This window comes from Didymosphaeria variabile (assembly GCF_027946475.1).
Source record: "Didymosphaeria variabile strain IMI 356815 chromosome Unknown scaffold_9, whole genome shotgun sequence".
Taxonomy (NCBI): Eukaryota; Fungi; Ascomycota; class Dothideomycetes; order Pleosporales; family Didymosphaeriaceae; genus Didymosphaeria; species Didymosphaeria variabile.
Window position 1 is genome coordinate 2,006,222 of NW_026611628.1, and position 13,873 is coordinate 2,020,094.

Sequence of the window (13,873 nt, forward strand, 5' to 3'; positions counted from 1 at the left end):
TCGCGATGTGCGGGGAGCTCTGAGTGAAGGCAGCGATGTCATATGGACCCCTGCAAAGCTGGCCTCGGCGATAACTAGCGCGGCGCGGGGTGCAGCAGGAGCTGTTGGAGCACAGCCAAAAGACACTCTGGCTTCAAAGGGCATGATGTGAGCCACCTCTACATAAGCACACTCCGGTATCTGAGCTGTGCAGCTCAATTGCACTCTTTCAACCTCCATACTCCACCGACTGCTATCATGGTACGCTCCACCGCCATCGCAGCCGCCGTCGCAGCGCTCGCCCTCCAGGCCGACGCAGCGGGTCTCTACCCCAAGAGCTCCAAGGTTCTCCAGGTCACCACTGCCGACTATGATCGCCTGATCGCAAAGTCCAACTACACTTCGATCGTCGAGTAAGTTCTCACTCTTGCCGAAACTCCGCCGCTTTGTCTAATCATCCCAGATTCTATGCGCCATGGTGCGGCCATTGCAAGAACCTCCAACCCGCCTACGAGAAAGCCGCCAAGTCCCTCGAGGGTATCGCAAAGGTCGCCGCCGTTAACTGCGACGATGAGCTCAACAAGCCCCTGTGCAGCAAGATGGGCGTTCAGGGATTTCCCACCCTCAAGATCGTACGTCCGGGCAAAAAGGCTGGCAAGCCCACAGTGGAGGACTACAACGGCCCACGAGAGGCTAAGGGCATCGTAGAGATAGTCAAGGACAAGGTGCCCAACAACGTCAAGCGGATGACTGATGCGAAGCTGGATGAGTGGCTGGAGGAGAACAAGGACAGCGCCAAGGCCATCCTGTTCAGCGAGAAGGGCGCCATCAGCGCTACGTTGAGGACTTTGGCTATCGACTTCGCTGGACTAGTGCCCATCGCACAGATCAAAAAGACCGAGAGCGGTGCCGTGGATAAGTACGGCATCACCAAGTTTCCCGCGTTGGTTCTCCTCAAGGCTAGATCTGATGAGCCCCTCAAGTACGACGGACCTATGGAGAAGGCAGGCATGGTGGATTTCCTCTCGCAGGTTGCCGCACCGAACCCCGACTGTCCCCCAGCCAAGGCAAAGAAGGACGACAAGAAGAAAGAGAAGAAGGACGCCAAGAAGGAAAGCAAATTCTCCAAGGCTTCAGCTTCACACAAGTCCTCTGAGGCATCATCTGCTGCCACATCAGCTGCGGACGAGACCCTTGAAGAGGCCAACAAGCCCACTGAATCTCCTGATGCTAACATCAAGGACGAGGATAGCCCCGAGCCAGTCGTCATTCCCGAGGCCAAGCCTACGATCCCTGTCATCGCTGAAGCCTCCGAGCTGCAGGCCTCTTGCCTTAACGAGAAGAGCAAGACCTGCATTCTCGCCATCCTCCCCAAGGACGAATCTGCAGAGGCAGCCACAACAGCGCTTGCCTCCCTTGCCTCCATTCATAAGAAGTATGATGATCTGAAGAGCAACCTGTTCCCCTTCATCGGTGTCCCAGCCTCAAACCCCGTCGCAGCTTCCCTCCTTAAGGAGCTCAGTCTTGGAGGCGATGACCAAGTCCACCTCGTCGCGACCAACGGCAAGCGATCCTGGTATAAGAAGTACTCCGGCTCAACTTACGGCCCTACCGAGGTTGAGTCCTGGGTCGATGCCATTCGCATGGGTGACGGCAAGAAGGAGAAGCTGCCCGGGTCGCTACTGTCTGTTGTCGAAAAGGAGGTTCCGCAGGAGAAGGCCGCGGAGCAGGAGCCCATCAAGATCGAGGTTGAGGAAATTGTCGAAACACCTGAGCCTGCGCCCGTGGAGGAGCCTGAACCCGCTGTGCCTGAACATGGCGAGCTCTAAGCCTGCCCAGGATGCATGGAAATATCATTGATCGATGTATGATGTCTTTTAGCGGGTGCGTGTATATCATAAAAGAAAATTTGTATACGATACCGTGCGACGCATGTTTGTTCTGGGAGCCTTGCTTCATAACTTATCTCTTGATGCAACAGTTTATAGTTCTCACTGTCACGCCCACTTCGTTACCTTACTCAGCTCATGACCAGGCCACCATCAACACAAACGTTCTGCCCCGTAACAGCTCTTCCCCATGGACTCGCAAAAAACAACACCGCACCCGCCATCTCCTCCGGCGTCGTCACCCTCCTCAACGGCGTAACCCCCCTCACCATCTCAAACACTTCCTCCGGCGTCCCCCTGCTCGCATCCGTAACGCTCAACAACCCCCCACTGACCATATTCACTGTCACTCCCTTTGGCCCTAGCTCCGCAGCACACGTCCTCGTAAATGCGAGCAGCGCGCCTTTAGCTGTCGTGTAGTCCTGGTACGGTACCACAGGGTTCTGAACTAGATTCGACCCAATGTTGATAATGCGGCCGTAGCCCAGCTTTTCGAAACCCGGGAGCGCGGCTTTAGTCGTGTTCAGCGCACCTTGCACCGCGCCTTTAAATTGCGCGTCGAATGCATCCCAAGTGATGTCCTCAAGCTTCGGGCGCGCTTCGCCGTTGAAGGTGAAGGGGGATAGGGCGTTGTTGACGACTATTGAGATGGGCTGGCCATAGTGTTGTTCAGCTTGGGTGAAGAGGGACTGTACGACTGTGAGATCGGTTATATCTGCGCGGATTGCTATGGCGGAGAGCTCAGAGGCGGCGGATGAGGCTGCTTTTTCAGAGGAAGGCTGGAGGTAGTTGAGGATGACTTTTGCGCCCTCGGCGTGGAAGGCGCGCGCAATGGCAAGTCCGAGACCGCGGGAGCTGCCGGTTATGAGGACGATTTGGTCTTTTAGGGGCGTGGTCATGGCTGGTTTGTGGTCGTGCTGTTGAACTACTAGAAGCTCAAGTAGAGCACTGAGCCAACGCTAGTGAACGAACATTCTGATTGGCTTGTTCATTAGTTTATCCACTTTGTTCATGACTGGAACTGTTGAACAACAATGAAGCAATCGACAAGCTCCGCGCTTTTCAAATCTCATCTCTAAAGGTCGATGGGTCGGAACCTTGGAAACGGTAGTAGCACGTGAGGAGCGGGTTTAGCTTCTTGGCGAAGGCCAGCCGTGTGCCTCCTACCTTTCAACTTGTTTCCCATCATATGACATATCGCCTACATTAGCGCCATTATGGACGAGAAGAAGCTTTGCGACGCTTGTATCAGACTGTTGAGAGGTGATCGAGACGGAATACCCCTCGAAGACGTTGCGCCGCACCACGCTGATGCTGAATCTTTACGAAAGGCGCTTCAATTACCGTGCTACTTGTGCTGTTTCGCTTGGGACGACCCCTTCGAGCCGACTCTCTACGATGACAACGTAGTCGATGGCTCAAAATATACTTTTGGGTCCGGCCCTTCACGAGCGGATAATATCGTCGACCACCTGTGGTTGGAGTTACGCTCCGAAGGAGCGTTCATTAGGCTCGAACCGTGGCAAAGTTCGTAGAGAGCGCCTTTGTGAGGATGTTGCGCTTCTTACTCATGCTGATTGCCATAGATATGGAGAATTTTACCTTCCCCGGTCTACTTTCTACGAATACCGGGTCTGCATCTGCACTTGATTTTCTCGTGAGTAAGTACAAGGAGTGTATTGACGAGCACAACGAATGTGGCTCACAAATGGATGAATACTTCCTCCCGTCTAGGATCCTTGATGTGGGTATATTAGGCGACGAGAAAGTGTATTTGCGGACCACTCACCGTTTCCCCTACCGGGGTCGATACTTTTGCCTCTCTCACTGTAAGTTTCACTTTGAGAGAGTCCCCTGTGCGCTCGCTGAAGCTGAAACTGTTCTCTAGGTTGGGGGAATTCGCAACCTCTTACTCTGACCCAAAGATCAGCGCAGAACCTTGAAGATGGGATCCCACTGGGGTCGTTGCCAAAGACTTTTCGCGACGCTGTCATCGTCACACGAACATTGGGAACGCGGCTTCTCTGGATCGACTCCCTGTAGGTGTTGTTCGGCATGGATCCAACGGCCTACTGATGTACCACTCGATGTATATACCAGGACAATCTCGACGATTGGGAGAAGGAAGCGTCGCGTATGCGAGATGTCTACAGTAACGCAGCCTGTACGATTGCTGCAACAGCAGCAGCAAGCAGCGACGAAGGGTTGTTCTTCGATCGCGACCCCTGGCTAGTGCGTCCTCGTTGTCTCACTGCTACTTGGGCGTCTGAAGAATACTCAGAGCATGAAGATGCAGCTAGGTTTCCTCCGGCAGGACAATATTGGTGCGATCACGACGATCTTTGGATAGAGTGCATCGAGAATGCCCCTTTGAACAAGAGAGGGTGGGTGTTCCAGGAGCGGCATCTATCTCGACGTATCATGCATTTCGCAGAAAAGCAATTGTTCTGGGAATGCTATGAATGCAAAGCAAGCGAAAACTACCCAAGCAGCTTACCGGTATGGGCGCTCTCGACATTTCATGGCTCAGGTCCGATGCCACTCAAGCAAAAGACCCACAAGCTCCGCAAACGAATGATCGAATTGCGCCAATACATCGACATCGAACAGCTTGAGGACCTCTACCTAGATTGGCTCAGATGGCGTGAAGGATACTCACGAAGCAGCGTGACAAAAGTTGAGGACAAGTTGGTTGCTATACAAGGTATAGCTCAAGACGTTGGCTCCCTCTTCGACGATAAGCTTATTGTGGGGATGTGGAAGAGTCGAATTCTCCAGGACTTATGTTTCAGCTTTGTTCCCGACACTGGTGTCACAATGCGCCCGCCGCTCCGGAAGCTAGCTCCCTCCTGGAGCTGGGCCTCGACAAATCAAAGAATCTGGCCTGTAGATATGACGAGATATAATACTCAGGGTACATATCTTGCCAAAGTCATCAGTCTTGATGTTTCAGAGACGGCCTTCAGAGGGTCCCATTGGGCTATGTTGTGGATACAGTGCAACTTGATACGCATGATTCCCAAATGGGATGTTCCCCGCTGGGACAAACCTTCGATATCTGAGGCTATCAGACAAAAAGTTAGGAACGGCCAGATGTCAGTCTTGCGAGGTTTTACTATGGCGAAGACTGGTGTTTATGTGGAATACCGCAATATCCATAATGAGGGCAAGACGATTGATAATATACACGTCGATCCGAAAGACCGCAGCCTTGATGTGTATATGCTCGTCATACGGCAGCTTCCTTCAACGAACTGGGAGAACAGGCAGGCATGGGACGAGATAGCTGAAGGGCTTCTGTTGACACGGCGGCCAGTACCCGAGCATGCTTTCGAGAGGATTGGCTTCTTCGAGATGGAGGGCGATGCGTGCCGTGAGCTTCTTGTTGAACACAAAGTTTCAGAAAACCAGATCATCGCATTGGTTTGAAATAGACGGGATCTCTCTGGATTCATTCGCTGCCACTAGGGTTTGATGTGCCTTCCCAAAGGGGAAGTACCTCGCGGCTGGTGTTGACTGCTAAGAAAGTACTCCCTCTCCTGGCTCCTGAGCAAATTCGAGTCACAGAACGGGCAACAATGATTCACAAACGACGTTAGTCAGCTATATGAAGATCTTGTGATACCAGAAACCAGATAAGATGGATCTTCATGAAACCCAACAACGCGGTCTTGTGAGAGTGCTACCGGATATTCTACGACATAAGTTATTCCCGCTTTCCACCCTATCCTGCGTGCTGGCTCTAACATGCTTTGCTCACGTTTAGCTCCTTCCTTCACTTGTGCCAAAGTCGCGGTCACCACGGTTACTGCTACATGCTCGCAATCTCGTCTCTCACCTTTACTAGCGCGCAATCTGCTCACTCTTATTCACGAACTTCAGAGCCCACCTCTTCAATCCTTTTACCCACCTGAATATCACAAAGTGCCCGTCCAATTCGCGCTTGCGACCAAATTGACGAGATGACGCGGGTGCTCCGGAAAAGCACGCGAAAGAAGATACAATTGAGCAAGACTCGCGCGGAGAGAAGCAGTCACGTGGCTCGCGCGATCCAGAAGAGCTTCAAAGCGAAAGCGCGAATCGCTGAGAAGGCCCTTCCTCGCCACAAACAGTATCGGGAGACTGGTGGTCTTGTCCCCATGAAACCGCCGAAGCATTTGAAGCAAAGGTACGCAATGAAACTGTTAGTTTTGTTCGAACACAGCAGTGGTAGTACTGTTCAAATTCTAAATTTGGTATCTCAAGCGCGGTTGCACAATGCTGATTCCAACACAGGACAATTGCAAACGCCAAGTCGCCTTTGTTTCGACTTCCGGCTGAGATACGGAACAGGATCTTTGAGCTCGCATTCACACTCGATCGTTTCAGCTGTGGTCCCAAGTGTAACGATCCCGATTGTGATTTTGGTTATAGCATATTAGTATTTAGCGAACACCCCGGTCTCTATGCCAGCCTCACGTTGGAGGAGCACAAGATGCAGGTTGCGATGGCACTCCCGCGCGTATGTCGGCAGGCTTACCATGAAACTGCGACGATGATCTACACACAGAACATATTCTATTTGCTGTCAATCTGGGTGATGGAGACTTGGCTTTCTCTACGTCTACCAGCACAGCAACGGGCTATACGACACCTTATGGTCCTGGACAAAAATATGGTTCAAGGTATCGATGAAGATACAACAAGGATGGTCAAGATGGTCAAGGCATCATGCCCCAGTCTTCAAATGGTGGATATGCACCCAAACGATAGACTCCACTTTGTGTATCGTCAGAAGTAGGCTATTCTGCATGAACAAAACAATGGAAGGCACGTCAATCAAAGCGGAGCAAGAAGAGGCCGTCCGGGGGTAATCTTGTGCTGCTTGCACGCAGGGACTACAGCGGATCTTGCTGCTCCGTACTTCGCCCTGAGATTGCAACAAGGCGTACACACGGTGAACAAGGGAGCTTTGCATAACCATGTGCTAGGGCCAATAGTGTTCTGGTTTGAAAGAATGAATTTGATTTCACTATGATAGCCGCCTTTGAGCGAATGATCTAGAGCGCCCTGTTCGGCCCATGTGAAACCTCCTGGACCGTTCTGGCAAGACCTCTGACCATGGCCCATAATTTATAACTATGATCCTAGGCCGAGATGGACGTGTTCTGCGAAACCTAGATTGCAACTCGCTGTTGTTTGCAAATAGCGTAGGAAAAGCCGTTGATGTGGCTTACTGGGTTGTTGGGTAGTAACGCCTAGTGTCGTAGGATAGGAGCTCTGCAGGATGAAGGTCTCTATTTTGTATAGTATGAGGTATGAGATAAGGTGCTCGGTGAGCATGTACGCTAGGCTATATCCATGCCTCCGACGCTCCTGCCACACCACCTGGTGTGGAGCCGTGCATCGGGAAGGGGCTGCTTGCTACCACCAAGAGCTGCTCACACTCATTCTCTGCATTACTATCCCACTGCCATCCTCAGCTAAACAGAGCTCCGGGCTTTCTCTCGACTGTACGGCTCTCATCTTATCTAGAAACGCCAGCAGTAGGTTCGATGGTTTCCAAGTCGCCGACGCCCGCACCCGCGAACAAAATGGCCGACCTCAAGCAGGCCAACCGCGAGCCAAATGAAGCAATGGACATCGTCGGCCTCCTCGAAATCAACAAAGATACTCGGCACATGTAAGTCACCTAGTGCGCCGAGGCATTTACAGCTATAATCCCGGATTGAATCCCCTACCTCGACAACCGCTAATAGCGCCAACAGTACTATCGCAAACAGCACCAACTCTCCACTCCTGCGCCTGCCCGCCGAACTCCGCAAGAGCATCTTCCTGTACGCGACTACTGCGGATGGTGGAAAGGTCTGTGTCCGCGACCCGGGCAAGGACCCCGTGGCATTGTTCCTCCCTCAAGTCTGCCGTCAGCTTCTAGCAGAAACCGAAACGATGTGCTACGCAAATAACACGTTCTGCTTTCTTTTGGACGACAAACTCGCTGACATGTCTCGATGGGTCGCCCAACGATCGGCTGCGCAAAAGCTCGCCATCCGTCAGCTGGAGGAAACCATGTATTCTTCCGATATCCTCCCAACTCCTCAAAATGAGAAATTGGGCATTTCAAGATTCGATAAATCCATGACGGAGGAAATGAGGGAGCTCTGTCCGAATATCGAGGCGGTGCATGTCAAGTTAGTTTCCGAGATCTGGCCATACACAGGATGGTAGCCGCCGTAAGAAGAGGATATGTAAGACTTCGTGGAACAAATCGAAGGAATTTCGATGAAGCAGCAAGGGTTGTGATCAAGTACGAGGGCTCACAAACAAGCCAAAGCATCGTATTCGATCAAGGTTCAATAAAAACGGAATTATTATTCCTTTCGGCGCAGGCATTAGCCCACCAAACGTAGCCATGAACCATTCGCAGGTGCAAAGCATCTTTGCAATATGTCCCCAAGACGATCAAGTATATAATCTCACCCGAACAGAAGCTGCACCCATTGCGACTTCATACTTTCCGAGCGAAACAAATGTGATGATCTCCACCCGGTTCTTCGTGTCTGCTTCCAAATTGACGAGTCCTTGAGAAGATTAACAATCAGATCAATCTAAGAAGACAGCCGTGACATCATCACCCTCCTGTTGCTTGATCAGCGTAGCGATACGGTCCTTGGCTTGTTGACGCAAGTGCTTGCGCATGGGATCGCCGCGGCAGGGCCACTTAGCATCGCAGTTGACGACACGGGATGGCACGCGAAGCTGCTTGAGATTCGGAAAGAGCTGCTTGAAACTTCTCTTGTTGTTCTTGTCGAGGTAGTCCTGTAGATCATGCCAATGGGGCCGGATGATGGTGACGGCGTCGACCTGAGCCGGAACGAGCTCTCGACACCAGCCTTCGAGCGCACCGTCGGGTCCATTCTCTCGTCCGAACTTAGCCCAAACCTCACCAACGAACGCGAATTGGTTGGTCGAGTAGCCGAGTGTCGCAGTCTCCTGGTATATGGCGCGGCAGACTTCGGGAAGGTGGAAGGCGGCCCTCGGCTGAGTGCGCTTTGGACCATGGTGAGCAATTTTGCCAACGTACGCAGAGCCAGTGTCACTAGCTGCAGCAGTTGGGGCGGGCTTTTCGGTGGGTTCGACCTTGCGGGCCTTGACCTCAATCGTGTGTCCGCCCATGGCATACTCCCAAATCTTCTTACGAATGCTCTTGTCTAGACGCAGAAGCGGCGACTCAGCATTGTTGCGCTTGAAACTTCAAAGAGGCGTTAGCAGGCATCAACCAGAAGTATGACAGCTCACTCACGCGACCACCAAGTAGGAAGGGGGATCTTGAACGTCGACTAATCCGTTGGCTGCGATCTTGATAGGGGGGTGTTTGCCGGACGGACGCAATGGCCTCTGAAGAGCCTTCGGAAGCTTCTTAAGACCACGCTTCACGCCTGGCTTTGTGACCTTGAATGCTGGGAGCTTGGTCTGTTCCTTCTTCGGAGCTGCCGCTGGCTGTCCAGCAGTTGGGGTATCGCGTGAAGATGTTGAAGATGCCATGACGTCAAGAGGAATTGTTACTGAAGTATGACTTGGAGCAGGCGGGGTGGAGGAAGAAAGACCTTGACTGAAGTTGAGCATGTGTTGTAGGTCTATGGTGATGGTGAATGGAATGGTGAACCAACGAGTGAACAGCCTAGCCATGTCGATATCCGCTCGCTGATGAGCTGGACCGAAGCTCTCCATCAAAGGGAGAGTGAGAGTGAACATGAGCGGCGAAGATTGATCTTGAGTGTGGTATCGGCTGCACGTGTTCGAAGGAGCACACAGTCCCTGAGGAAGCCGCGACCACCATAGCTCCACAACACTGCAATATATTTCAGCTGTTTGAATACGTATGTAGTTATACCCAGTGTTTCTCAGATGGTCTCAAGGCAGTGGCACAGTGACTGCCTCTGTCATACGTTGTGCGAGCCATACCCTATATAACGGGCCTGCCCTAGAAAGTCACTTCATAGAAGACCCCGAGACAGCCGAGAAGAGCCAGTGTGAAGTGGAGGGAGATCGGAGGATTTGAACGGTTGCTCTCCGTTTGATATCGCTGCAGCGGGGAGGGAGGGAACGCATTCGAGAGGAAGGTACCATAGGTAGTAAGTGAGAATAGTAAAGTCGCACTTACTTTTGCACCATTTCGGGATGGAAAGGTGAAGTTCACCGACCTGGATTTCCAAAGAGTTGTCAGAGGTCACTGAACGGGTCTCTGGCTTGGGTATCAAGCTTCCTTAACAACCACGAGGCATTTGTAGGGTTCGTTTGCGTGTTTCACACATAATCATGTATCTCAGGACTTCTAGTGCTCACACTCACCATCACCGCTAGCCTCAGTCCAGAACCCAGCTCGCAGTTGCTCAGCCGCAAAGCTGCTAGGCCTCGATAAGAAACACCTATTACTGTTGGCCGTATGATGATGATTACTTCTCGTAGGACGAAGTCCTCTACTACCGCCTCGCTCCAAGCTCGTCTCTTGCGCCCTTGTAGACAAGTTTACGTGGAGTTCGGAATGGGAAGGACATCGAGCTTCTTTGAATTCTGGACCTCGCGAATGGCTCTATTGATCGCAATGTGGGTTCACCGCATTTACCGGACGGTACGGAACTGTGGAGATTGTGGGTACGTTTTAAGGCCGTGGGTCATGACGCTACCACCGTGCCGAATTCTACCAACAATCTTGCGGCCTTCGTAAGATGAATAGGGAACTGTTGAACCATTTCCGTGCTATGCGGGCCTGAGTAGAATTGATTTCCGTGGTGTCCTATACCTAAGCCGATAAACAAATTGAATAACGTTGTTGGGTGGTATATATGCATGTAGCATTCTCGACCAGATTGTCCTACAGGAAGACGCAGGAATGGGGCTTGGGTCTTATATACCGAGATTCACGTCGGTTAGATAGAGTGGGGGTTTGAGTTTTGCTTGTCGCTTGTGTACAGAGAAGTGAACCAACACTCAAACCGTTAATGAGTGTCGAATACCTATGGTATAACTTCGTTTAGCAGTCGCACTATTAGCGAGGTCAGTCCCATTTCATGAGGCATTTTCGAAAGCTTATCTCTCTCTACCATGGGGCATGTCATGCCAATCTCAGGCGAGTGATGAAGCGCGGACGAGGGTCCGATCCCATGGAATGCGGAGGTAGGTGCGCACGGACCAATGCTTGGTACTCGGTCCTCGGCAGAAGCGTCATAGCGTTGAGGGAAGTCTTCGAGATAGCGTACGCGACTTCTCCTCGCCTCAACAACACCCCGCCACAGCCCTTGATACCTCGCCGCGCAGCTGTAGCCCTGTATCGACCATCTCCAGCGCCCTGTGGCTGCTGCGTACCGCCCGAATTAGACGGTCAACCTATCCACCAACAGCTCCCGCGGTGAGCAGACATCCGACATCGCCATGGGTCTTTCCAAATCGAGCAGGATATTGATCCTGCTCACCATCGATTCGCTCTTTTTCCTGCTTGAGATAACTGTCGGTTAGTACGCGCCTGCGCTGCAACATTCACCAGGGCTAATAATAGGCAGGATATGCGGTCCATTCTCTCGCGCTCGTTGCCGATTCTTTCCACATGTTGAACGATGTGATCTCACTACTGGTTGGTTTGTGGGCCGTCAAGGTCGCCAACCAAAAGACGAATTCGAAGATGTATACTTATGGGGTGAGTGCTTGTTTGCCATACCAAAGGTGTCCATTTGGCTGACCACACGCAGTGGCAACGAGCCGAAACTCTCGGTGCACTCGTCAACGGTGTTTTCCTTGTCGCGCTATGCCTCTCCATCGTCCTCGATGCTATTCAACGTTTTGTCGAACCTCAAGAAGTCAGCCAACCTAAGCTTGTGCTTATTGTGGGATCTCTCGGCTTGGCTTCAAACATCGTCGGTCTCTTCCTTTTCCACGATCACGGCCACAGCCACGGTGGGCACTCTCATGACCACGGCGACGACGCCCACCTTGCAGAAGAGGGTCATGCTCACGGGGCTGATGCCGAAGACCACGCTGTAGCCGACGAGCGAGGGAACGTTGCGGACGTTCTCCCTCAAAATCGCGTTGGAAACTGGCCGTCGACCGCCACCAATGGCTCGAACACCCCTGGAAAGCGGTCTACAGATATATCTTGGTCGGCGAAGAAGTATTCGACTCCTCGCAGGTCGGCATCAGGGAAGCGCATCTCCAAGAAGCATCACCGATCGCGATCACGAGGCTACTCTGGCCCCGAGGACATTCCCGTCTACCCCTCATCTTTCCGTAACAGCATCATTGAATCCTCTCGCTTGGAAGAGGACTCTAGCTCCGATGCAGACAACGAAGATGCGGTCGCGGATGGTGGACCTACGGAGCAGTCGCCGCTGTTAACGAAAGCTAAGAGCGTTTCTGGTCAGCCGGGCACCTCGAAGAAGAACGCTCACACTGACCACAAGCACAACAAGCCGAAAGAAGAGGGCAGCGGTGGGCATGGCCACGATCTCAACATGCGCGGCGTCTTCTTGCACGTCATGGGCGATGCTTTGGGAAATATCGGTGTCATCGCGTCAGCACTCATCATCTGGCTAACGGACTACTCATGGAGGTTCTATTCGGATCCCGCCATCTCTCTTATTATCACCATCATCATTCTCGCTTCTGCCATTCCACTGTGCAAGGCTGCCGCGCGTATCCTTCTCCAGGCCGTGCCAGCGGGTCTTTCGATCGATGATATCAAGGACGATATTACCGAACTCGATGGGATTGTGTCTTGTCACCACGTCCATGTTTGGCAGCTTTCCGACACCAAGTTGGTCGCCTCCCTACATGTCCAGGTCGCTTTCGATTTCCAAGGTGACGGCTCCGCACGCTACATGGCTCTCGCCCGCGATATTCGTCAGTGTCTGCACGAATACGGCATACATTCTTCTACCATCCAGCCCGAGTTCTGTCTCGATGAGAACCACGACCACACCGGCAACACAGACGAGAGCAGCGCCGATGAGGCAAATGGATCTCACGGGAAGGGTTCAAAGCTCGGCAGCAAAACCGGCAGCGTGTGTGGAGCAGGTGAAGCATGTTTGTTGGAGTGCTCCGATGCCTGCGGCAACAGCAAACAATGCTGTGATCCTGCTACTTAGGGATGGTAGCCTACGCAGCGTCCACCAGCGGCGCTTCGTTCTCGTGGTTTCTTCGTCTTTGTTTGTATGATATAGTGGATAACGGGCATCTAAAAGCCTCGTTCGGCCGAAGTCAAGGTCGTTCTTCTCTTTTGTTGGTATATGCTTAGGCAGGGCTTCAAAACTTGCATGGCATGGCGTTAGTACCCTGGGTCGGTAATTTGACGCATTCAGGAGGGAAGCTTATATATGTACGCTGGCGCTGTCGAATAGCCCTCCCTTTTCGATGTATTCTCACGAATTGAAGAGGTAGATAACTACAGATAAGACAACAAAGATATGATAATCCACAGCATCCCTGTAATGCTGATGTCCAATTTCCATGTCACTTTGCCTGGGAACGTATGAATGATTCGGGCTGGGTCTTGGGATCATGCTTGCACAAGACAGGTACACGACAGTTCCACGGAGCCTTCGCCATCGGGACGCAGCTAGACTCGATCGATCGCTTAGCTGGCCCGAAGCAGCGTTCACGCAGGCGGTCTCCACACGCCCGATCATCCTGGACGGAAGCGAAGCAACAGAGATCCACACCGTCAGCATCGATATCAGCGGGTGTGAGCGACCCGTCCAATCCAAGCGTATATGTACTCTGCGATGGATGCACCTTCCCAACGCAGTAATGGAGCACAGCGCGGTAATGCACCCCAGGATTGGCGCGCTCGGCGACGCAAGGCGTTCGGATGTCGGCTTAGGATGAGAGTGGAAAGTCACGCATGGGATATGGAATCGGTTGAATCGGTTGGAGAGACGCGTGAATGCGTCTGCTTCAGTGCTTCGAGGCTTCATTCGACACTTCGACGTACGCAAATTTTCAGCAAGTTCTGCTTCTGCGCCGATATCGCTTTC

The 13,873-nt window shown here is 52.4% G+C and overlaps 6 protein-coding genes across 6 annotated transcripts; 4 read left to right on the plus strand and 2 right to left on the minus strand.

Moving 5' to 3' along the window:
• Nucleotides 1-237: 237 nt before the first annotated feature.
• N0V89_012002 (uncharacterized protein) lies at nt 238-1,808 on the plus strand (the record flags this gene model as incomplete). The annotated part of the gene is made up of 2 exons (XM_056220728.1): nt 238-392; nt 443-1,808. The coding sequence occupies 2 exons, from the start codon at nt 238-240 to the stop codon at nt 1,806-1,808; spliced, it is 1,521 nt and encodes a 506-aa protein (XP_056066031.1).
• Nucleotides 1,809-1,999: 191 nt separating this feature from the next.
• N0V89_012003 (uncharacterized protein) lies at nt 2,000-2,767 on the minus strand (the record flags this gene model as incomplete). The annotated part of the gene is made up of 1 exon (XM_056220729.1): nt 2,000-2,767. The coding sequence occupies one exon, from the start codon at nt 2,765-2,767 to the stop codon at nt 2,000-2,002; it is 768 nt and encodes a 255-aa protein (XP_056066032.1).
• A 1,622-nt stretch (nt 2,768-4,389) lies between these two features.
• Nucleotides 4,390-5,297, plus strand: N0V89_012004 (uncharacterized protein; the record flags this gene model as incomplete). The annotated part of the gene is made up of 2 exons (XM_056220730.1): nt 4,390-4,398; nt 4,422-5,297. The coding sequence occupies 2 exons, from the start codon at nt 4,390-4,392 to the stop codon at nt 5,295-5,297; spliced, it is 885 nt and encodes a 294-aa protein (XP_056066033.1).
• A 2,144-nt stretch (nt 5,298-7,441) lies between these two features.
• On the plus strand, nt 7,442-8,075 carry N0V89_012005 (uncharacterized protein; the record flags this gene model as incomplete). Its single annotated transcript, XM_056220731.1, has 2 exons — nt 7,442-7,530; nt 7,631-8,075. 2 exons carry the CDS (start codon nt 7,442-7,444, stop codon nt 8,073-8,075), a joined length of 534 nt encoding a protein of 177 aa, XP_056066034.1.
• A 375-nt stretch (nt 8,076-8,450) lies between these two features.
• Nucleotides 8,451-9,392, minus strand: DIP2_5 (beta transducin; the record flags this gene model as incomplete). The annotated part of the gene is made up of 2 exons (XM_056220732.1): nt 8,451-9,099; nt 9,151-9,392. The coding sequence occupies 2 exons, from the start codon at nt 9,390-9,392 to the stop codon at nt 8,451-8,453; spliced, it is 891 nt and encodes a 296-aa protein (XP_056066035.1).
• A 1,887-nt stretch (nt 9,393-11,279) lies between these two features.
• Nucleotides 11,280-12,985, plus strand: ZRC1 (Zinc resistance conferring protein; the record flags this gene model as incomplete). The annotated part of the gene is made up of 3 exons (XM_056220733.1): nt 11,280-11,358; nt 11,408-11,541; nt 11,594-12,985. The coding sequence occupies 3 exons, from the start codon at nt 11,280-11,282 to the stop codon at nt 12,983-12,985; spliced, it is 1,605 nt and encodes a 534-aa protein (XP_056066036.1).
• Between the last annotated feature and the right edge of the window lie 888 nt (nt 12,986-13,873).